The 22,123-nt window shown below is 37.9% G+C and overlaps 2 protein-coding genes across 6 annotated transcripts; one reads left to right on the top strand and one right to left on the bottom strand.

Moving 5' to 3' along the window:
• Positions 1 to 245: 245 nt before the first annotated feature.
• On the bottom strand, positions 246 to 7,788 carry THNSL1 (threonine synthase like 1). 4 transcript variants are annotated; one of them, XM_032991069.2, is made up of 3 exons: positions 7,715 to 7,788; positions 4,711 to 4,798; positions 246 to 4,194 (listed from the first exon to the last, which is right to left on the bottom strand). In XM_032991069.2, exon 3 carries the CDS (start codon positions 4,114 to 4,116, stop codon positions 1,894 to 1,896), a length of 2,223 nt encoding a protein of 740 aa, XP_032846960.2. In that variant the 5' UTR covers positions 4,117 to 4,194; positions 4,711 to 4,798; positions 7,715 to 7,788; the 3' UTR covers positions 246 to 1,893. The 4 variants fall into 4 exon arrangements, with proteins under 4 accessions (XP_032846960.2, XP_032846951.2, XP_032846944.2 ...); XM_032991060.2 differs by having other exon boundaries at positions 246 to 4,191; XM_032991053.2 differs by lacking the exon at positions 7,715 to 7,788 and adding an exon at positions 7,401 to 7,511.
• On the top strand, positions 7,538 to 22,036 carry ENKUR (enkurin, TRPC channel interacting protein). Of its 2 annotated transcripts, none has more exons than XM_042801936.1 (5): positions 7,538 to 7,625; positions 11,526 to 11,671; positions 14,822 to 15,048; positions 16,910 to 17,056; positions 21,194 to 22,036. In XM_042801936.1, the coding sequence occupies exons 2-5, from the start codon at positions 11,593 to 11,595 to the stop codon at positions 21,365 to 21,367; spliced, it is 627 nt and encodes a 208-aa protein (XP_042657870.1). In that variant the 5' UTR covers positions 7,538 to 7,625; positions 11,526 to 11,592; the 3' UTR covers positions 21,368 to 22,036. The 2 variants fall into 2 exon arrangements, with proteins under 2 accessions (XP_042657870.1, XP_009968619.2); XM_009970317.3 differs by lacking the exon at positions 7,538 to 7,625 and adding an exon at positions 7,937 to 8,135.
• The last annotated feature ends 87 nt before the right edge of the window (positions 22,037 to 22,123 follow it).

Raw genomic sequence — 22,123 nt, 5'->3', positions numbered from 1 at the left:
ACATGACTGGGCAAGATGCTAGATAATCTCATCTAGGCTCCCTTTCCCACAGAATGTTGGGCCAGATGATGTTTTGAGGTCCCTTCCAACCAGGGCTGTTCTATGATTCTGTGAAAATAAAAAAATATTTTCCAACGTTACAGTAGAAATAGTGGATAAGGATTGAGCAGAGAAAAGAACTACAAAGGTCCTAAAAAGGCATCCAAGAATGACCGAACCTAGAAACCTCTTGTGTCACACCACTGTTATCAGCTACATTTAATTTTATTGAGTAATGTATTCACCGTGGCAAATGCACATCATGCTTGGGTCTTTTACTTTACATAGTAAGAAACAGCAGTTCTTTAAAACAGTTTCCTAGATGGTATCTTTTTCACCTCTAATGTAGCAGAAAGTACACACAGAGGAAGCTGGTGGTTATGGCAACATTTCAAAGCCCCAAATGAGCCCTGACATCTAGAAGTTCCCTCTGTAAGAGGCAAAAAATACTATCAATTACCATCTCTCTTGGTAGGAAACACAACCTCCCATAGCTTTATGTCCTCATATCTGATTACTACTAGCTCTTAATCTGTAACCGCATGCCATTCAAAACTTGCCAGTACATTATTTTACCATTTCTCTTACTGTGAAATGCAGTTATATTTTATGTCCTTGCCAAATATAATCTACAGTTAGCAGAATACATTTGTCCATAACCACATGATCTCCTCAGGCAACCTGCTGTATTTTTTATCTGATGAAAAAAAAAAAAAAAAACAATAAAGAGCCTCTCATTAGCAAAACCAGCTTGCTAACATAGATCTATTTTAGGTTACACAGTGAATACTTCCGATGCTATCATACCTTCCAGACACCAAAATTCAGCCTTCACTTTCCTTGATGAGATGCCAAGCACTTTGGGAAGCTTCCTTCTTATACTAATTCATGCGAAGCATGAATAGAATAGAATGTCAAGGAAATTAACTTAAGAAAAATATGAAAATGGAAGTAATTAGAACAAGAAAGCTATATGACCTCAAAGATAAAACTTGTGTTCTAAAAACTTAGAATACAAGAAATAAATGTAAATGGTGAAGTCTGGTTCTTAATTAAGGAGACTGCTGCTACTACTAGCAAATTCTTCTATAGCATTAAAAAAGGATTCTAAAGTTGAAAGTTCAAATAGAAAAGATCTAGGAAAGAGACTACAACACATTAGAGGAAGAGCCACATCTGAAAGAATATTAAAAATATTGATTGAAAGACTCTATTTTACACAGGAAAATGTCTGAAAGGAAAAAAAGCATGAAAACCAAAACAACCAGATTTTTTTACATAAACACTGGCCTCACAATACATAAAAACCATTACAAAAGAAGACAACACACCACCAAATTGAATGGCTCAACAATACAAGTATATTTCAATCTTTGTAGTGAAATCAACCCTCATTAGTAACATCCGAACATCACTGCAATATCTTACTATGTTTCAGTGCCCTACATTTAGTGAGTTGAAGTTTAACTAATCACCCACTGATCAAATGATCACATCATTCTTGCATCAAAACAAGAGCTATTAGTTTCAGAAAGGTCACACTTCATTATCTTCCTCCTTCCATGAAGAACACTTCAGGCTTGTGAAGGAGACAGCACCGCCAAGGAAAGCCAGCAGTACTGCCATCTCTACTACGTATATCCTGCAAAAAAGTACTCCAGTCTTTTATACTTTCAATTCTAGAACTCTCACATGTGATACTCACAAATACTGTTGAAAACTTGACAATTGAGTATAAAACCATGGACGTTATGCTGTGGACCGGGCACAGGCCAGATGAATCATGAGTTTATTAAAACATGCAGCTTGTTAAGAAGGTATAGCAATTGACACAGTGGAAATCTGATCAGTTGCTCAGAAAACTTTCATAAAATGACTCTGAATTAAGGTTTCTATATGGAACATCAGCATACTCATATCAGCAGCACAGACCTGGTGATCCTCATTCCCCTTCTTTTTCAGGGTCTCTAATAGGCCCCAGTGGACTGGAGGCAGAGGGCTGTAAGAACTCAGCAAGTGAAGCTGACTTAATGGATTCTGGTTTATTTCTGCAATCCTCAAGGCTCTCAAGATAGCAGGTGCAAACTTAGAATAATGAGCTGTAGATGAAATAATAATTGGGCAAGTTCTATCTTGTAATCGATCTGCAACTACTTTAGCAACAGCTGTGTGTGTATCCAAAATATATCCTGTAGTACTGTATACAGAGTGAATGGCAGCTAGACAGTCCTCCTCAGAGCACCATCCAGCCACCAAGTCCTGTTGAAGCTTTTCAAGTAGATCTTTCCGTAGCTGGAAGTGGCCCTGATTTTCCAGCTGGTTATACAATTGTGTCACCAGTTGTCCATCCTCATTAGCAATCAGGTGCAAGTATCTCTCAAGATTGGAGGACTTCAAAATATCTACTGCTGGTGAAAATGTGGGAATTAGTTTTCTTCCCCTCAAATCATAAACACCTGTTCTTATGAAGTCAGTCAAAACATTGTTTTCATTGGAAGCACAAATACATTTTCTAATAGGAATTCCCATCATTTTAGCGTACAAAGCAGCTAATATATTGCCAAAGTTTCCTGTAGGAATGCAAACATCTACAGGACTTCCAAAAGGAATAATATCTTGATGAACAAGATCAAGGTATGCAGAGACATGATAAACTATCTGAGGAAGCAGTCGTGCCCAGTTTATGGAGTTTGCTGCAGCCAAAGCTGTTCCATATTCTACAGTAAGAAAGCCAGTATAATTAGAGTTAGTAAAGATTTGCTTTATAGCTGTCTGGCAAAAATCAAAATCAGATTTGACACCTACTGACCAGGCATTTTCTTTCTGACAGCCAATCATCTGTGATTTTTGAATTGGGCTTACTCCATCCTCAGGAAAAAAATTCATCACAGCAATTCTCTGTTTGTCAGTGTCATGTAGACGACTGAAGCCATCTAGGACAGCACTCCCTGTGTCACCAGAAGTAGCTACCAGAACCAAGTAATTGCAGCTTCTGGGAATGCAGTATGCAAATATATGTGGCACCATCTGTAATGCAAAATCTTTAAATGATGCTGTTGGTCCATGAAATAACTCAAGGAGAAACTGATTGCCTGCCAGATGCCTAACTGGGGCAATTTTAGAACAAGTAAAATTTTCTCCATAAGCAGTTCCGATCATTTCTGCCAGCTTAGGAGCAGGAATATCAGCAGGATGTATGCACCTTTCTAGTATCACCTGGGCTCTTTCAATGTAAGTTGCTTCTATTAGGCTTTGCCATTCTCCAGCAGTGAATTTTGGAAGCCCTCTCTCAGGAACAAAGAGTCCTCCATCAGGGGCTAAGCCCTCAGTAACAACGTCACTGAAATATTTATGAGAGTCCTTTTCCATACTCCTTCCAGACCTACTAAACCTAGTTGAAATGAAAGTTTCCAGTTCTGAGTTTTGGTATCTCTTCACAGCATCAAGCACCTTTTCTGCTACAACCTCTGCTGCAATATCCCCTCCACAAAGAACACGGATGTCGTACCACCTTTTGTAGAACTGCTTCCTAAACTCAAGTATGTCCTTGAGAGAAATACCAAGAGACTGGCCCACGATGCGATCCACTTTCATTGATTTCAGCCTGCTCATAATGACTGTTGTGGGCACATCCAGATATACAACTATTCCGTTTTTCTTCATATGCTGCATGCTGGCAGCATGCATTGGATTGGACCCAGTAAGGGAAATGACACTTCCAGATGCTGAAAACTTCAACAGGGCTTTTCCTTCCTCCTCTAAAAATTGCTCATTACCAACATCCTGCAGTTTTTCTGACACGCTCATATTCCAGGTTGTTTCAAGGACATCATCATCTATGTCTATGACAGGGCAATCTAGTTTCTTACCTACTATCCTCCCAACCGTTGTTTTCCCAGCACCCGGAGGTCCCATCAGGATAATATTTTTGTGTCCAACAAGAGAATGGCTTGAGAACCAGTCCTTCCATATCTGTGCAAATGCAATAGGTCTTGAAAGCATCAGTTTTAAACCCATGTTAGAAAGACTGTTTTGGGCTATTAGTCTTAAAGGCTGATACCGAACAACGTGAAACATCTTCTGCTGGGTTGTTTTGGGCTGTTTTGGTTTTTTTTTTTTTTTTTTTTCAAGTCAACGTGACAATCCACTTAACTGCTTCAAAAAGAAAAAAAAAAAACAAAAAAAAAACAAAAACAAAAAAAAAAAACAGTAATTAGTCCTTCAGCAACCATCCAGGAAAAAAACCTAAAGGATATGAAATTCAGAACAACAAGAATTCACACATAAATCCAGTTACAACTTCATTAGTGCCAAGGAGGTATTTTTCAGAAGAAGGCTCACTTCCCCTCTCCTGAGTAGTTCCAGCTCAATTCCACTGACAAATCCAACCTCAAATAGTCCATGTCCTCAGGGTAAACAAAGACCTCCAAACCTAACACTGCAATACTAGTTTCAAACAATATTGTTCATAGGAATTCAAAACCAAGTAGTTTTTCCTCTAATATACTTAAGCACACATTTACAAATAATGAAGATTAACCAAACTACCTTATTGTAATCAAAATGCCAACAAAATACGCATTTGTCCCACCTCCCAAGATAACTTTGATTTCTTGTAGTTTATTTCTAAAAAAAAAATGCAAGACCCACTTAAGTACACAGAAAACTCACAGACTTGTGCAACAGCAAGGCTGGAAGAGCTGCATCCAATACTCTTCTGAAGGGATGGCAAACCAAGCAAGTGATTTGTGAAGAACTCCTATAATGGAATTGTATTGAGTATAGCTTGTGTAAAGTGACAGAAAGAGAAAGAAAGAACACATCATGAAGACATTCTACCCTCAGAAAAAGTCACTAGGGAAGTTGTATCTTCAACAAAGACTAAGAAAGAAGCTCTCAACATCGTATTCTGTATGCTTAGAGAAATCAACACAAACAGTACCAGCACATGATTTGTGCATGATGTTTAGGGCAAAGGGGGAAGGACTCTCAAAATCTCCATAAAGTTGGGGGTGGAGTGGGAGAGAAATAAGCACAAATTTGCACAGAAAATCCCTATAATTTTTAATTTTAGGTAGGCAAACAAGTATCACTTTGTTACTGTTAATTTTTCATTCTTCATGACTGAAAACGCTTAAGGAGAAGCAACACTGAACTTCCTTTAGGAAATTAATGAAATTTTAGATGGAAAAATCCAATTTGGTGCTTGCTCACCAGTTCTATAAAAAAATAGTATCTATAAAATAAAAATATCTATTATAATATATATAAAACCAGCATTTTAAAAAAGGAATACTTTTTGTTGCTATAGTAAGCAATACAAAGAGATGATTGACTAAGCTGCAAGTTGTACTTTGTTTTCCTCCTGGCACTGCACCATGTAACCAAAACAGCAATCAGAAACTTTAATAATTACATTTTAAAGACTCAATCTAGCTGCTAGCACTCCAGCATTTGTTTTGCAATGTTTATTAAAATGTTTTAGTTTATATACCAGCTACCTTTACCAGTGAAAAAAAAAAAATAATGAGAAAGTGTTTCCCCACATAATCAAGGCAGACTATAAAGAACAATTAAAGGAATTCACTACAGTCTAGGTTTCCAAATCCTTCAATTGTTCAGTGCCTGTTCTCCAGAGGCTCTCCAGTCCAACAGCCTATTATCCCTGTGAAGAGCTGAAAATGGTGTGGAATTGCAGTCAAAGGCAGGTGAGCACCCAATGGGAAGGCATCATATCTTCCAAAGGCTTATTCATGATTAATCCATGTTCACACTTGTCGCACTAGCCCTTTAAAGACCTTTTTGTTCCCCACCAGAGCGCATAATATCAAATGGCTCCAGAGACACAGCTCACAAGCTTCAGAAATGACACAGAAGCTCAAACTTTGTAAGAGCAAACCACAGAAGCAAAGACTTTGCTTCCAGATGCTCCTTTCACCAGACAGCACTCTGAGGTCCTCAATCTGTCTTTTACACTCTACTTTCTTTACCAAACTATTAACATACATTATAAATTCAAAGTACTTCTAATAATTTAAATCTTTGCATTTTCTCACTTCTGCATGGAGAACTTGCAAACACTAAGTCTCTGTTTGTACCCAGTGCTGTGACATGATGAAGATACTGTAATTACAAGGCATAAATCACAGTAGGGATGGGCATATTAATACTGTATAATTTTTTCTCAATCTTTATAAAGCATAAGGGAGTCATCTTGTGTAGATGAAATATAAGTTTTTTGCAATAGTTATTACAAAAAAAAATCTGCAAAGAGTAGTTGTAATATTCAGTATCATTGTAAAGCTGTACTGCAATAGTAGTGCACTCTAGCTCTGTATGCATATATTGACTATAGGGCCAGAAAAAGATCTTTGTGTTAAACTTCCAGATATAAATACATTATACTCAGGATTTAAAAAATTCAGGTAATATTTTAGTGATTTTATTTCTTGAACACAAGAATCACTTCAAGCATTATGTGGAAACTAGGGAGCACAAAGCATGCCAAGCACAGTCACCTGCCTGCCATGTCTAGTTGCACTACAGATTCACTTGGAGGTGCAGTCACTTGGTATGCACTATACAGCTGCTAGATGCAACATCTGGACCACTTTACAAATCTAGGCCATAGGTATTGTTTGAAACCAACTTGGTTAATCTGGTGAAAAAAAATGGCAGGGAATTGCTTTATTCAGCTACTCAGTTCAACCTATTCTAGTGCAATCCAATTTTGCACTGACAAAGTAAATGTACGCAAAAGCTTGCGACCATTGAATGCACTGTGTTTCTTTGAAATAGTTTTTTTGTTCAATTGGCAAAACTTTACTGTAAAAACAGCTTGAATTAGACTTTATTGCTGGTAGAGTTTACCAGTCTAGCTAGAACACCAAGCCATCTAACTTTAGATACAAACACTCATGCCAAAAGTGGGATTTTTTTTGAAGCAGGGCTTCCACCCATACCTTCAATGAAATTTTAAGCTTTAAGAATACACCATGACCCTTCACTTGGATGTTGACAGCACCTACATAGCACTGGCAATTATCCACAGTTTTAACAACCATTGCCGAAAACTCGGCTTTGTTACTTGCATAGACACAAAGTTTGCAACAACATAACATACGGTTAAAATTCAGTAGCCAAACGAGACACTGGCAGTTTGAAGCTGTCAAAGATTTCAAGGTAGATCAAGACTGGTAATTATATTTAAAAATTGCTAACACAGGGCAACTTCCGTTTGACTTCTCTCAGAGCTTTTATGCAATGGGAAAAAACCCTGCAAATCCCGAAATAAACCATTCAACCTCAACCTCCTCGTGATCATCCCGTAGACCAAGATCCTGCAAAGATTCCCGCCTCACCGTTTCGACGGCCCGAAGGTGTCAAAGCGGCGGGTAGGTGACAGGGACCGGCCGGGCTACCCTGCACCGGGGAAACGCGGCGCCACAGAGCCGGGGTTAGCTGCGCCGGCGCAGCCCCGGGCCCCGGTTCTCCGGGCTCCCCTCCGGAGCGGGAGCGGCGGCTCCCCGGAGCCCTCAGCGCGGCGCGCGCGCACGTACCGGCGGAGGCGGGAGCGGCTGCCACAGGTAACGCGCGCGCCCCGCGCCCCCCTGACATCACCCACACCGCCCCCCCCCCTCCCCGCGCATGCCTCGCGACTCCGCCGCGCACGCACAGTCAAGACTCCCCCGGCGCGCCCTGAGTCGGCCTCGCCGGCTTCACCTCCGCGAAGTGCGCCTGCGCAGCTCCGGGACCTAGCTCGGCGCGACTGCGTCTGCGCAGCTGCCCCGGGCCCTAGCGCCTGCCGCCGGAAGGAGGTGGACGCGTGATGGTATAGGCTCCGCCCCAGGTTACCCTGTTACTTAGCAACGGGTTTCCATAGTAACCGCGGAGACAACAGAGCGTCGGCCCGCGCTTTGCCTCGGCGGTGGCGGCGGCCTGAGGGGACGGGCGGGCGGGAACGCGGTGCCCCTCAGCGAGGTGGGCGCTTCCCCGTGTCCGGGGCCCGCCGGCCGGAGGATGGCGACGCAGTGTGCCCAGGAGAGCATCTATAACCTCCTGCCCCGCCTGGAGGAGAAGCCTGTCAAACCTCCCAGGTACGTGAGTGTGACAGTACCACTGGCAGACATGGTGCTGACTGGTGCTGTCAAGGCAAGACAGGTATAAAAAAACCCCAACAGCAACACAACCTAGTTTTTGCATAGTTATTACTCCTAATGAGGCACTAGCTAATATCTAAGGGTTTACAGCCTGCTCCATGAGCTGGTGATTCAGTTTGGTGCCTTCAATGCCATCTTGTTCATTGACAAAAAATTTACAGAGCATTCCTTCCAGGCAGAGGAATTGCATTACATCTTTGTTATTTGCACTTACAGCACTTTTTCAGTGAGCAGCTGAAAAGCTGAAGTTTAAAAAAAAAATTTCTCAGTGCCACATTTCCATTCTTTTCATGTGTCAGGTGTGTTTTCTGACATTCTTTTGCTTTTTTTCTCACCCCTTGCCTTAAGAACATAAAAAAGGCCTTTTGCCCTTCCTAGTATTAATTCCTTTGAGAGTTTTTGTAAAATTCTTATTTGATAATTATGCAAACATATGTTGCTTTTTCAAGTCCGTATTACTTTATATGAAAGAAAGCTGTTATAATTAGCATTTTCAGTGAAAGGTTAATGTACATCGTAACTGAGTGGCTTTAAAATGAGTAGAAACATCAGTGACACTCATTAGAACAGAAATAGTTATCCCTTTCCAGGTAAAAGAGTTCAGACTTGTGAGATTCCTAGTTCTGAAACTTTTCCATGTAAAAATAGACCATACATATTTTTTTTGTTTCCAATGTGAATGAAAGATACTTTTGGGAGACAGAGGAAAGCAAAATGACAGTATGGCAAGGCACGTAGCACGCTAAATCAATTCCTGCTCTAATACCATTCAGGGATTTGGATACTCCATAACCCTTGAGGTTCAGTTTAGGCAAGGGATTCCTTAGGTTGGATGCAACCTGACTAAATCCCCTTCTGATCTCACCGATTTCTGTTGTCACCCCACTTCCTGATTTGGTTCGCAATGTGCCAAGTATCCAGCTGGTAACAACACTGTTGAACCTGGTTAATAGCATGATCTGACCAGTATTAACTAATGCATACAAAAACCAGGATCTTTTTTTTCAAATGAAATCATACATATTTCACGCTCAACTGACCTCATGAAACCATGGCAAGCATCCTTATTTTCCCCAACTTTGATGTCCCAAGATGACACCTAAGGAACAGTAACTGTCGTCTTACAAATGTATTGTCTTCTTTCCCCTTGCCAAATGATGAATGGATTGGTTCCGAAGTCCCTCACAACCGTGTTTTCTTCCTTGCAACCCTCTCTAACTCTATGATATTGGTGTATGAAAGCATTTAGCCACTGTCTTGGCCTGAAAAGTCACTGAAAATATACAACTGCCACATCTCTTTGTCCAAATGAATGTCTGTAGCTGTCGACAAAAGACACCTTTACCTTATACCCATATGTAATAAACTCAATACCTTCTCATTCACTTTCTCATTCGAAGACAGTGTGAACCCTACCAAGTCAAACTTCTCATAAAGTCACTAACTTTTTCTATTGTGTGGCTACAATGCCACTCCTAGCAAATGGTGAGGAATGCAATTATTTATGCGTGTGGTGAGTTTGTGCTATGTTTATAGCTGTTTGCCATGAATTTAACAGAAAAAATAAATAAAACCTCATTGCTTATAATTAGAGGTATTTCTGGAATTACATATGATCTTATGTACATAATCCTATTCCTGATTTTGGAGACCAAATCTCCAGAAGACAAAATAACTCTACGTTTTTAATGGAGTCCTGTTACATGTTCTAATGTTATGATCAAGTACAAATACGTATATTGAACATTTGCAGCTCACACACAAAAGTTTTTATCAGTGTTGCTACTATCATTCCTATTCACTTGCCCAGCATGACATGGTTTCTTTCACACAGTTTCAGTATTTTCATAAAATATGTTGCATTATATACAATTGGTTTTGTTTTTTTTTCCTTACCTGAAAACATGGTATAGTTTTTTCATAAACACATTTTTCCTGTGGAGGAAAAGCACAACTATCATCAGCTTTTCTCTACCATAAATTAATATGACATGTTTTCTAAAGATGGACAGGTTTTAAAAGGTACAATGAGGTAGCCTTAGCTTCAGGAGCAGGGAGTTTTGCTCCCTCTGGAAAACATCTGTGACAGCTCAGTCCTTCAGATAGAGGCAAGATGCTGCTAATCAGCTAATCATCAGGATTTGGCTTCTTTTAGAGAACATGTTTGCATACTTTTGATTAAAGCAGAAGTTACAGTGCCATATGCAACATTACACCGAAACAGCAGTGTGTGCATGCCGTCTGCATACAGCTTTTCATATCTGAGCCCTTGCTGATTTTCACATTAGCTGTTTCAGTTAGGCCCAAACCCACCACTGAGTACAATAGCTCAGTATCATCGTTCAGATCTGTGTAATATAAGAAATAGACAGTTTGCTGTGCTATTTCACAACAGCTATCCATCTCATCTAGTCTCTTATAATAGTCTGTAATAGACGGTTTGACAGGAACATCGAGACAATGGTAAAGTGGACAGTAATAAGATAAACTGATGATCAAAGACATTCTGTCCAGCTCTCAACTACATTTGACATTTTTTCTGAAGGATGAGGTTTTTCATACCTCTAAAACACATTTCATCCCATAGAATAAAGCAGTGAATGTACTTATTACCAGTACAGATCTCATCTTTTTTGAAGGCCACTGGGCTTTTCCTTAGATGTGTTTGATTGTTGTGTACAGCCCTACAATGTACTGCAACTGCAGCTTCTGAAACGGCCGAGGTACACTGATATTTACATCTTTCTCATACCACAAACTTTCAAATATATAAAATCTAACAGAATAGGTTCATGATTACTATTTTCCCATAAATGCACAACAGCTGCTTATTTTGGATGCATTTATTGAACAAAATAAATGCCACATTAAAAAAACTTTTCAAAATTGAGTTAATTAAAAAATAAAGACTAATGTGTGTAACATACAACCTCATAAAAATAATAAATTAATGCAAGCAGTACTCCAAGAAGTTTATTTCCAAAATATAGTTTTTGTTGAGTTTCAAAATGTCTGTGTTCAGTATTTATATGAACAGTGCATATAGGAACCATTTCCCAAAGTGTAATAATACTGACCTTGGAGACACAAGAGAAGAAGGAAGAAGCAAGCTAACTTCAGTTTCAGAAAAAACACTTATCAGTGTAGTGCTGGGCTTAGCCTTAGTATGGAGCTTGTATGAATGATAGCCATTATTTGGGAGAGAATACAAAACAAAATAGCTAGGCTTTTGGCGTGAACTACTGCAAAAATGTATATTATCTGAAGAAGTATTTTTAACAATTTTCTGACTTTTAACTTCTTTATGGCTATTTTTTAATGTCTAAGGTATATATCCACATTTAGACCATCTGTGAAACGTGAAGCAGAGCAAAATAAAGCTCAGTGGAAAACTATGGGACCAGCAAAAGTTGCAGAGCCATGTCCAAAAAATTTCCTGCAGAAACATTCAAAGGAATCCAAGCTACCAGCAAGTAAGTGTACACATGAAATATATGAAATCTAATGCTTTTTCTTTTTTTTTTAATTTTAAAATTGATAATATTAATGTTGAAAGTGACAGTTATGGAAAATCAAATTTTTAAAAAATTTTAAATAATTTTCGTATGCTGGGGCAGTTTCCATTGTTCCTTTTATAGTATCTATGATACCAAAATTATTTCTCTATTTTACAAAAACGTTCCTTACTTATTGTGTAAAATACTGAAACAGGCAACAAGGGGATTACATATGTGATACAGTAAGTATTTAATGTCAGGTGGTACAAACCCAGCTGAAATATAAAGAAAAATTATATCTCTCTTGGCTGGAGCTATTCAGATGTTGAAGATGTGTTGATGGTATGTTCTATCTGGCTGATATTTCAATTTGTAATGATATAGTTTAGATTTGTACATCATTGTTTTCTGCGACTGATCATTAATATTAAAGTAAATAATATGAATGGGGGTATTAAAAGTGAACTAATTGTTTTTAATGCTTGAAGAGATGTGAGAAAAGTATATGTGCCTTTCTTGATGTTATAAGCAACATACAGGTTTTACTCTTCAGCACTCATTGTCGGCTCCTAACCTTATAGCATTCAAATGTCTGGCAGCATTCAAAGCATAGAATTTTTCTGAGAGCTGCATGTCACAGAAATAAGAAAACTGGAACATCTGTTGCAAAATTCATCCTATCTTTGGGCACAAACCATAATTCTGAGTAAAAGGAGCTGATGGTTCTAACATTCAGCCCCATGGCATGTTCTGCAAGGGTGGAGTGACCTTCTTAGTGCTGCGGGAGTTCTAAGTATGCTGCTGTCAGAATTTTTAATTGAGCTATAATGTTTCAGCTTGAAATTGTTGGAAAAATAGAAGAGTTTAACCTACAGTATTAAAAAAAAAAAAAAAAAAACTGTCTAAAATAATGTAGGAGTCCAGCACCCAAATTTGTGTAGCACACGCAAATGGCTTTAGCACTGAAAATACAGGCTGTCCCAGGAGGCTCTGAGGCTTAATGCCTCAGGGAATATGGATTATTAGAACCTTAAGGTAAGCTTTGGTCCCAGAGGTCCTGTAGGCATCCTGGGTCATTTTTTAATAAAGCCTTCACTTTTTCAAGAAATCTAACCAGCGTTCAGTATAATGGAATGTAATACTTCATGACATCTGAGCATGAATGCTTCCAAGCTCAAGACCTTGTTAAATTACCACATTAGCATTTTAGATGGGTGTAGGAAAGAAGGTTGATTCACCAAAAATTTGGAGCAGTCCATAAGATCCCTTTTAAGTACTTGTATTATAAAATGAGTGTTATCTACTTCAGATTGGCTATATATTGAGATATATAGCTCATATAGATAGGAGATATATAGCTCTGACTCATTTTTTTCAGGCAAGCAGCACACAATATTTATATTTGAACTTGTTGATTCAGGGCTTCATAATAGCAATATGTGCTTTGGTGTTTGCATTTGGAGTCAATGTACCAGAGCCTCAAAATTACTATGACACATCACAGCTTCAATCCAGACTAGTAATGTCATTGCCGTGATTAGATCCTAACAGATCTGGAGAAGGAACTGTGTCATTAACTCTTGTACCTTTATTGGATGGAATTTGATACCTACCTCAGAGAAGTTACACTCTTGTAAAGCATGGCATTTTCATCACTTGGAATTTAACCAGTTATCAGTTGTCTGAATGGGATTATAGCTTTGTGTTTGTGGTACCTGTGCTGCTTTCAAAACTGGATTTGATCCAACTAGTTAAACAATAGATTGCAAGGACAGAGCAGAAAGATTTAATTCTTTTTCCCTAAAGTCTGGGATAGTGTAATTCTTTTAGACTCTGATTACTCACCACTTCCTTACAAAAGGTGTGTTTCCTAACCTTCAGCTGAATCTTGTTGTATTACTGGACTTGGGCATTCTTTTTAACCAATCTTTGTTGCTGGCTCCAGAAGTAGCGGGGGCTCTCAAAAATCATGCATCAGTGTACTGTAGATAAGGGTGGGCCACTGCTCACTGAGAAACTTCAGAGATCTTGTTTCCAAAAAGGCATTTTAAGAGAAATAGAGATTTAAGTCTATTTCTCTACAGTACTAAGTTATGGCGAGCTATCAGGTTATAAAAACAAAACCCCGGAAAGCACTGGTTTGTGGGGTCAGTATCAGGAAACCAGCTGTTGTAGGAATGAGCTCTGTCACTTGTGGCCTTATGCTTATTTTCTGCCAAAGAACATGAACTCAGACAACCTGAATCAAATAATTATCTCTGATAATGACCGTGAGTTAGAGTTCTATTTAGTGGGAAATGAATCATCTTTCATCACTCACCTGAAGTGAGACTACTCAGAAGACTTTCTGTTGGTGCCTTGGAGAAAAGATTACACTAAAAAGGAAGAGTTTCTATATTCTCTGGAGAAAGGATTGTGCAAAGTTGTTTACAAGTGTTAGGGAGCAGTAAGAGCAGGGCTTTTCCCTAGGGAGAGGTGAGCCAGAAATTGAGAGCAATCACGATGCAGACTGGGCAATAACCTCACCAACGGGGTGCAGTCCCACTACACCAGCGGCAGGCAAGCAGAGTGGGATGGTGATGAAGATGTGTCCTATCAGTGGCCTAGTGACCATCAGGCAAGATGGGGTGACAGGCCAGATCCATCCACTGATTCCACATAGCTCTTTAGGAACAGGACTGGGGCAGGCATGGCTGAGCCAGCTCAGCCAGACTGAAATGGGGTTCCTGAGCCCAAGGGTGTGGGGTAGATGCCCCAGGTGAGACTGGGCAGGGCCATTAATGCTGAAGGGCCCTGACAATGATCTTCTCTAGTAAAATTAGTTTTAAATACATTTGAAAAAAGTCTCGTGCTACTGCAATTAAAAGGAAATGAGTGGCATGTTATAATGAAACCCCATCTAAAACAGCATAGTATTTCCTAGGTTATGAAACTTCTGTTATGCCAAACAAGCATACTCATTTTCATCATAGTACATTCCTAGTCAATTCTTTCATTGTAGATACAGTTGGTTTCTATTTTAATGTAATTTTGTACATAATTTTTCCCTTTTGAAAAATGTTATAACATTAAATTGCAAAGCTCTTCATGGTTATTGCTGAGAATGTTTACATGCTCAATTCACAGGAAAAAAAGAAAAGGATAGTAAGAAATTGCCTGCCCTATCAGTGCCACGAAGGACAGATCACCCAGTTATGGGAATTCAGAGTAAAAAGAATTTTATAAATGCAAATGCAGTTGCAGCTATCACGGGATTGCCTAAAAAGCCTCAACCTGTTTATGTTGATAGAAGACAGGGAGATAAATATCTGCTTGAAACTTCAGGACTTGTTCCAAAATATATTAAAAAAAAGGTAAGTTTTATTAAATTATAGTGGAAATACTAGTAGAAATGGCTATTCTAGGTTCTGTATTGCATTCTCCTGTGATATGTTTATGATTCTTTCTGAGCTGTTTAGATACCACTGCTGTTTGTGGTAGACCTTTAAAATTCATCAAGGAGAAATCACTGGCACTGGAGTTGTGCCTTGCCTTTGCTCTGGTTTCACTTGCTTATGCTGTCAGGAAAAAAATGGCAGAATGATGCTGCTAAAGCAATAGTATATCTGTTGCACCGGGAGCTCACGAAGTATCTGATGGGGAGACAAATGGAGTTCTGTTATGAATGAATGCTGAATCTTTAGGAAAGACAGGCAGGGAAGAAGAAGAGGGGTTGCTCTTTGGATGAAGGAGCTGTTCAAATATATGGAGCTCTTCTATGGAATTGGCAACAGGCTGGTTGAGCTTGTGGAGCAGGATCAGAGAAAAGGCCAGTAAGTGTCAAAAGTGTGTTTGTTATGGATCGGCCAATCAGGTGAGGAACTGGATGAAATCTCTTTAAGCAACTCGAGGAAATTTCCAGATCACAGTGCAGCTTCTTATGGAAGACTTCACCCTCCTTAATATCTGCTGAAAGGACAACACAATGGGATGAAAACAATCCAAAAAGGTTCCTGGAGCATGTCAGCAACAGGTTCTTAACACAGATGATGGATGAGCCAACCCGTGGTCAAGCTATTCTGGTTCTACTACTTACAAATGAGAAAGAACGAGTCAAAGGTGTGATGATCAACAGTGGTCTTGGTTGCACAGGCCATGAAGTAGTTCAAGATCCCCTCCTCCTCAGGGAGGGAGGTGGTAGTGTACAGACTCTGTACTTCACGAGGGCAAACGTCACCTTATTCAGGGAACTAATAGGTAGGACCCTGTGGAAGACAGCTCTGAAAAGCAAAGGATCATGAGAGAGCTGACATGCCTTTAAGGACAACCTTCTCCAAGCACAAGAACAGTCCATTCCACTACTCAAGTAAACAAGAAGTATCAGGAGTCTGGCTTATCTAAACAGGTAACTCATGACAGAATATTATGCAAAAAGAGACATGACATATGACATAACTCATGACAGAGAAGATGCAAAAAAGTGAACCTGTAGCTCTTGCAGTACCTTTGCATGGCTAAACATATATATAAACAATGCTAGTCATAGTGCTACCCAACACTAAAAGATTTGTGAATCATTTAGAATTTAGAAGAAGGAAGGTAGTTTCTGGTACCTTCTGGCACAGCTAGATAGGCTTCATTTTACAAAGGACAAGGCAAAATAGATGCATTCCTCCATCTATGTCTGGAATATTCAGAAATTATTTTTCCTCTCAGAAACACAATCATGCCACATCCAGTATGGGACAGATTATCATTCCTAACTACTCCAATTTTCATGTATGTGTTAACACTATTCACTGTCTTCTGTGGTGTGCAGTGTTCAGCAAAAATGAGCATATAGGAAGACCTTTCAAATGAAGTATCTAAGGAATGTGCTTCAGAGTGTAGAATCTGACACCATATGAAAATGTAAAATAGCTTGCTGTCATTAACAGGTTTCAAACTCTTCACTCAATCATCAGTTCTTCTAAATAGATGTTTTGCTTTCTGGATTCTGTTGTCTTCCAAGGTGGCAAAAAGAAATTGAAGGGAATTGTTTATACGATTTGCTCAAGCTACAAAGACAATAACATTTGATACTTCTAAGAACACAATGATTTAATATTGTATTGCTCAGTGGCACAAAATTCCACTTCAAGCTGTCTTTCCAAATGTAATACACTACAGATGACAGGTATGTCTTTGTTTCTTTCTTAAAAGCACATATAAGAAACTTCTTCCTTACCCTTATAGGATTATGGTGTTACACCAAAATATGTAATCAGGAAAAATGAAGAAGCAAAGAGAGCTGAGAAAGAATACGAGGCTAGTATCTTGGAGCATCTCAAGAAAAGAGCCATGAAACAGCTATCTGATGAAGAAAGGAGAAGTCTTCTTCAGGTGCGTATTTTGATTTAGTGTAATTAGTAACATGTACAAAACATTAAATAAGGTAATGTAAGTCCATATGAATAATAAAAGTATACTAGATTTTTTAAGCGAGGCAAATGAGTTAGCTACTTTTTCACTAGATGGAGCTGTAGAACAGTTGTAAACTGAACTGCAGGGAGCTGATCTAGCTACAGTTTTAATCCAGTTTTACAAGTACTTCAATTCTGTTAGATTCCTACCGCCATTAATGATTTGGAATTTAAGTAAAACTTAAAAAGTATGCAGAAAATCACCTATATGGATTTAGTGACAGTTCTGACTCTCTGCTTGTGAATCACAGAAAAATACAAATTGGGTGGGTTTTTTGTTGTTTTTTGTTCATTTGTTTTGTTTTCCCTGATGCATAACTGCCACTTTTATTGGCAGCTTCTATCTCCACATTGTGACCTCACTGACTAAAGCATAAGATCATGCTATAAAATGTGGCAAAACCAGAAAACAGAATTAAACTTCAATATTTGTGTAGAACTATGACTGGAAAAATTGTATTTTGTCAAGCTGTTTTGAATACTGTCTTTCATACAGTTTTTGTTGCACAAGATTTTCTAAAGAGAAATAATACCATGAAAGAAGTAGAGTGGAAAAGAGACATTTTAAAACTATTTCCCATCCTTGAACTGGAATTTCTCATGACCACTTTTTAGCCAAATTTCATATTAAAATGAGTCTACCATTACCGTGATATCTATTTATCAGTCTGTCCTTTAATATCTTGATCTTAGCAGCCACCTGAAACAAATTAGCAGCTGGATGGACATCTCCAAGATACTAAATTCCCACAAAAAAGCCAGCAGAATATCTGGAGAGAAAACACAGTGTCTAGTTCACTTACAAAGATTAACTGGTTAATCAGCAAAATCCAAAATGGCTAGCACAATGGTGTCTCTTGCTTGTGCAGCAAGCAGTAGAAGCTGGGAAGGAGTATGGGAGAGAGGTAAGGGTACTGCATTGACAGCAATACAAAGAACATAACAGCAAGGGTGAAGATTAAGATATTTATATGGTGAGAAAAGCATGAGACAAGCTGCTGGTCTGGCAAGTTAACTATGCAGCAAAAATATATGTGCAAAAAGGCATGTGAGTTCAGCTGCTCACAGTACTTCATTTAGTTTGATTAAAATTATGTTCTATATTTTTAAATACAAGAGTGCATTGAAATATTTTTTAATTAAGAAGTCTTTAGATTGTTTCTATTAACTCAGTATTTTCTTTTAAAGTTTTCAAAAAAGTTTGCTCTTTCTTGGGCCAGATTACTTATACAGTTATATTGTCAGGAGGAATTAGTGTCCCCAGGGTATGTCTTTTACCCCGTACTCAGCTGTAGACATATGGGAATTCCTGTCTTTTAAAATAATTGACATTGCTAGTGAACACATGTACACTATCTGATTTGAAAGAGTGAGTGGCAATAGATGTTTGAGTACAAAAGCGAGCCTTGTGAACTTACAGAAATAAAGGAAACTAATTTGTGCCAATGTTTTTTGAACTCTCCATTATGCTTACTTTGGTTGGGACTTTATGAGAATAAAAGAATGTTGATAAACACAGTACATATTTCTCACTGACCCAGCATGTATTAGAATTCCTTATAGAGAGTTAGATATTCAGTTTGTGATCTAGCCCATAGCAATAGTGGTTAGTGTATTATATTGCTGTTGGAGGAGTCACGAGGGAGATTTTTATTGAGGGAGTCATGATATGCTTTTCATCTCTCTACTCTGTAGAGTAAATGGTGATGGGTACATCCTCTAATGTGTTTTAAAAATCATTGTTTTCACTGATTTCCAAACTAGTTTTTACTAATGTACACAAAGGAGAATTAGTTAAAAGAAGCTATGAATGACTCTATGAAAGTTTTGGAAATACGGTATTTATTTTCATGACTATATATTCGTGAGCTATACCTGATGACTGGTAGACTAGGAGCTTTATTTAAGTACTTTACAGCCGTGGGTTGTAAAGACCAGTAGCATTACAAGACAGTAAATCAGTAGCTTTGTTGCTCTAAATTTCACATGTTGAGGAAGCATTTTTAAATTTCTGTAGATACTTGTATATGAAGATTGACGGAATAACCTTTACGGACAACACTTACATGCATACTACAAATATGCAAAAAGCACAAATTGCTATGCAATAAATACACTGCTTTGAACCAGTAAAAGATTAGTTCATATTAAAAAGTATGTTTTTCTTTGACAGTACTGGCAGGAAGAGGTCAATTTTCTGTTAAATCAATTCATATAGTGGACAAAAATCAGACAAGTTTTTAAGCACAAGAGTCCTTGAGTTCTGAAATAGCAGCAATAATCTTTAAAACTAAATATTTATTAAGAATAATTCCTCTAAATTTAACTTCAGGATGTTAATTGGTTAGCCAATCTGGGAGAAAATGTGCTTAATAATAGTGGAGAAGAAGGACATGTTAGAAATCACAACATCCCATAGAATCAGTGTGTCAATTGAATCAGGCTTTAATTATAAAAGAGAGTTGAAAACTTTTAATTCCTAGGAGAGTAACTTCAGCTCTTAATTTTTTAAGATACTTTGTGACCTCCGCTAAGGAAACAGAACTGAGAGCCAAAAAGTTTTGGGGATGTATTTTCTCACTGATAGCAATATTGTATTATTTACTGATTGCTCTATGAGTTCCTTGTAGTAGTTGTGATTATTAAGTTCACCCATATAGTATTCATGAGGACATTAGATGCACTGAATAAACTCTACTAACTCCTCATATATGCATGTATAGGATGTGTAGATTTTGTTTATCTTCCTGAGGAGAGAAAATAAGAGCAATTGTTGCAGTAATTGTGAGGATGTAAATAAAAGTTTTAAATTTAATTTTTCTACCACAGTTTCGTTCCATACAGCATATATTGGTGGATAAAAATTTGTCTCTGATGTTGAATTAACAGGTTTGTGAGTATGTTTCAGATGACTGCATGGGTTTTTTAGGCAGGGTTTTAGTCTTGGGCTTTTATATATGGAAGATACAGTTCACTGTATCTGGTAAGGTAATTCTTTGCATAGCAGCATTCAGGAGGTAACAGTTATAGAAATTATTGTTGATAGGGTCAGTGACAGCTAGGTTTTTTAGTCCAAATGATAAATAAGTTGCCTACAGATGTTACTGTAAATGTAGATTAGGAAAGGAATGCAAATATTTAGAATTTTTTCGAAGTAGTTCATAGAAGTTAAAATATTGTGAGATCAGTTTGGTGTCCATGGTCAGAGCAGTCTCAGTTATGGAAAATGAAGCTCATGGTTAGGGGAACAGAAACTGCTGCTGAAGTTTGGCTGGAGTTCCAAGTATTGGTACTCTTGTAATTACTTAAGGTAGGTTATATCACTGTGTGTAACATGGTGATTGTAGTAGCCAGTTTGCTGTTTATGGGAATGTGGTTTCTTTAGTGCAGTTTGTAAGATCATTCCTGTTGCATTTTGGATAAAAGAAATGATAGGAGTTTTGAGGCAGCTTTTATGAATCCTGGTAGTTCCTTAGTGAGCATTATTAGCATTAGGTACAATGGAGCAGTCAGAGTTGCCTACTTGTAGGTCATTGAAAGCACAGAAAGTCTCTTATATAGAACGAGGGAGAGTCAGTCTTCACTAACCTTGTGCAGTTTTTCTTGAAGATACAGGAGGACTATAAATGAAGCGTACAGGCTTCCGTGTGTTCCTGGTAGACTACAGAGTTGAGTGTTAGTCACACTGACATATGTTTTTTCAGTTTAGCATTTTGTAGCTCATCCTTCATTGGCTAATTTAATTAGTGTTTTGTTGCCTCTTAAAGACTGTAATTTTTTCTCTCCAAGGCACTGATTTTTTTAAAGACCATTTCTTATATTGCATCAGAATGTGTCAAAATTATTTCTGTTGCAACTACTTTGACTCTTAAGCATGTAGTTAATTTGGTCCAATTAAGATGATTAAATATTATGAATATAATTATCTATTATTTTAATATTGCAGTGACACTTATCAAATGCAATATGAACAAAAACCACTAAGTAGTTTATGTGCATATTATTCTTAATAAAGTAAGTTTTTCTCATATGTTTCTTTTTCATGGAATGGCGCCAGGGGCTGAAAAATAACTGGGAGGAAGTGTATCGTGAATTTCAGGGTCTTTCAGTAGAAATAGACACCATACCCAAGAAGATACATAAAGAAAAGCTGGAATTACAGATGAAACAACTGGAGCATGACATAGAAGTAATTGAGAAGCACAAAGTTATCTACATTGCAAATGAGTAAGGACTGTTTTTCAGATCTTGCGTCTTTCCTCCTTTTCTTTTTCTCTATCCCTACATCTCCAAGAAGCACTCCTCCAAATTCTCAGAAGAAACTGATGCTGCCAACTATTCAGAAGGAAATATTCAACTAACATAAGTATGTAGCTTCTTAGAAAAGTTGTTACATATAGGTCTCATCTGTATAATTCACAACACATTTTGAAATAAACTTCTTAATTAAACTTTGAGTAGAAAAATATGAATATAATCTATTATTCTTTGTAATTTTTGTTAACTTTAAGATTTCTATAAACATCATACAAAAAGCATTTGAAAATACTGTTTCATATGTTTGGAGCACTTCTTTCCTTGAATAGCCAAAACAAAGTGAAATAATTGGCTGCTGAAGATGGCTTGGTAAATATAACTTCAAGGTGGGAAGGCTTCTGGACAAGTTATTAACGAGCTGTTGTGCTTTACTTAAAAACTTGAATGATTGTATTTCTAAACAGCTTGACTTCTGCATAACATTTTGTGGACTCATTTTTTGTTACCAAAACCGATTTTTATAGTAGAAGTGCATAATAATACAGACTTCACGCAATCCAGATACCACATCTAGCTTGCGCTGTGTGTTTATGTATAAATAATTCTGTAATACTATAGTAAATCCACAACTAAAGTAGAAAAATGTGTTTTGATTGCTGTTATGTATGTAATGTTAGAATGAAAGCAGTATACTAGCATGTGAGTCAAGACCTAGGCAGAAATTATATCA

This window comes from Tyto alba, unplaced genomic scaffold (assembly GCF_018691265.1).
Source record: "Tyto alba isolate M040663 unplaced genomic scaffold, T.alba_DEE_v4.0 Super-Scaffold_38, whole genome shotgun sequence".
NCBI lineage: Eukaryota > Metazoa > Chordata > Aves > Strigiformes > Tytonidae > Tyto > Tyto alba.
The sequence above is the reverse complement of the archived record's forward strand: the minus strand, read 5'-3'. Positions and strand labels throughout refer to the sequence as shown.

Bases quoted from the DNA above. Each gene is read 5' to 3' on its own strand.
- THNSL1 (XM_032991069.2), bottom strand. From the start codon at position 4,116: ATGTTTCACGTTGTTCGGTATCAGCCTTTAAGACTAATAGCCCAAAAC.
- ENKUR (XM_009970317.3), top strand. From the start codon at position 8,059: ATGGCGACGCAGTGTGCCCAGGAGAGCATCTATAACCTCCTGCCCCGC. The intron at 11,672-14,821 runs GTAAGTGTACAC...CTCAATTCACAG, and splicing joins GGAATCCAAGCTACCAGCAA to GAAAAAAAGAAAAGGATAGT. The intron at 15,049-16,909 runs GTAAGTTTTATT...TTACCCTTATAG, and splicing joins CAAAATATATTAAAAAAAAG to GATTATGGTGTTACACCAAA.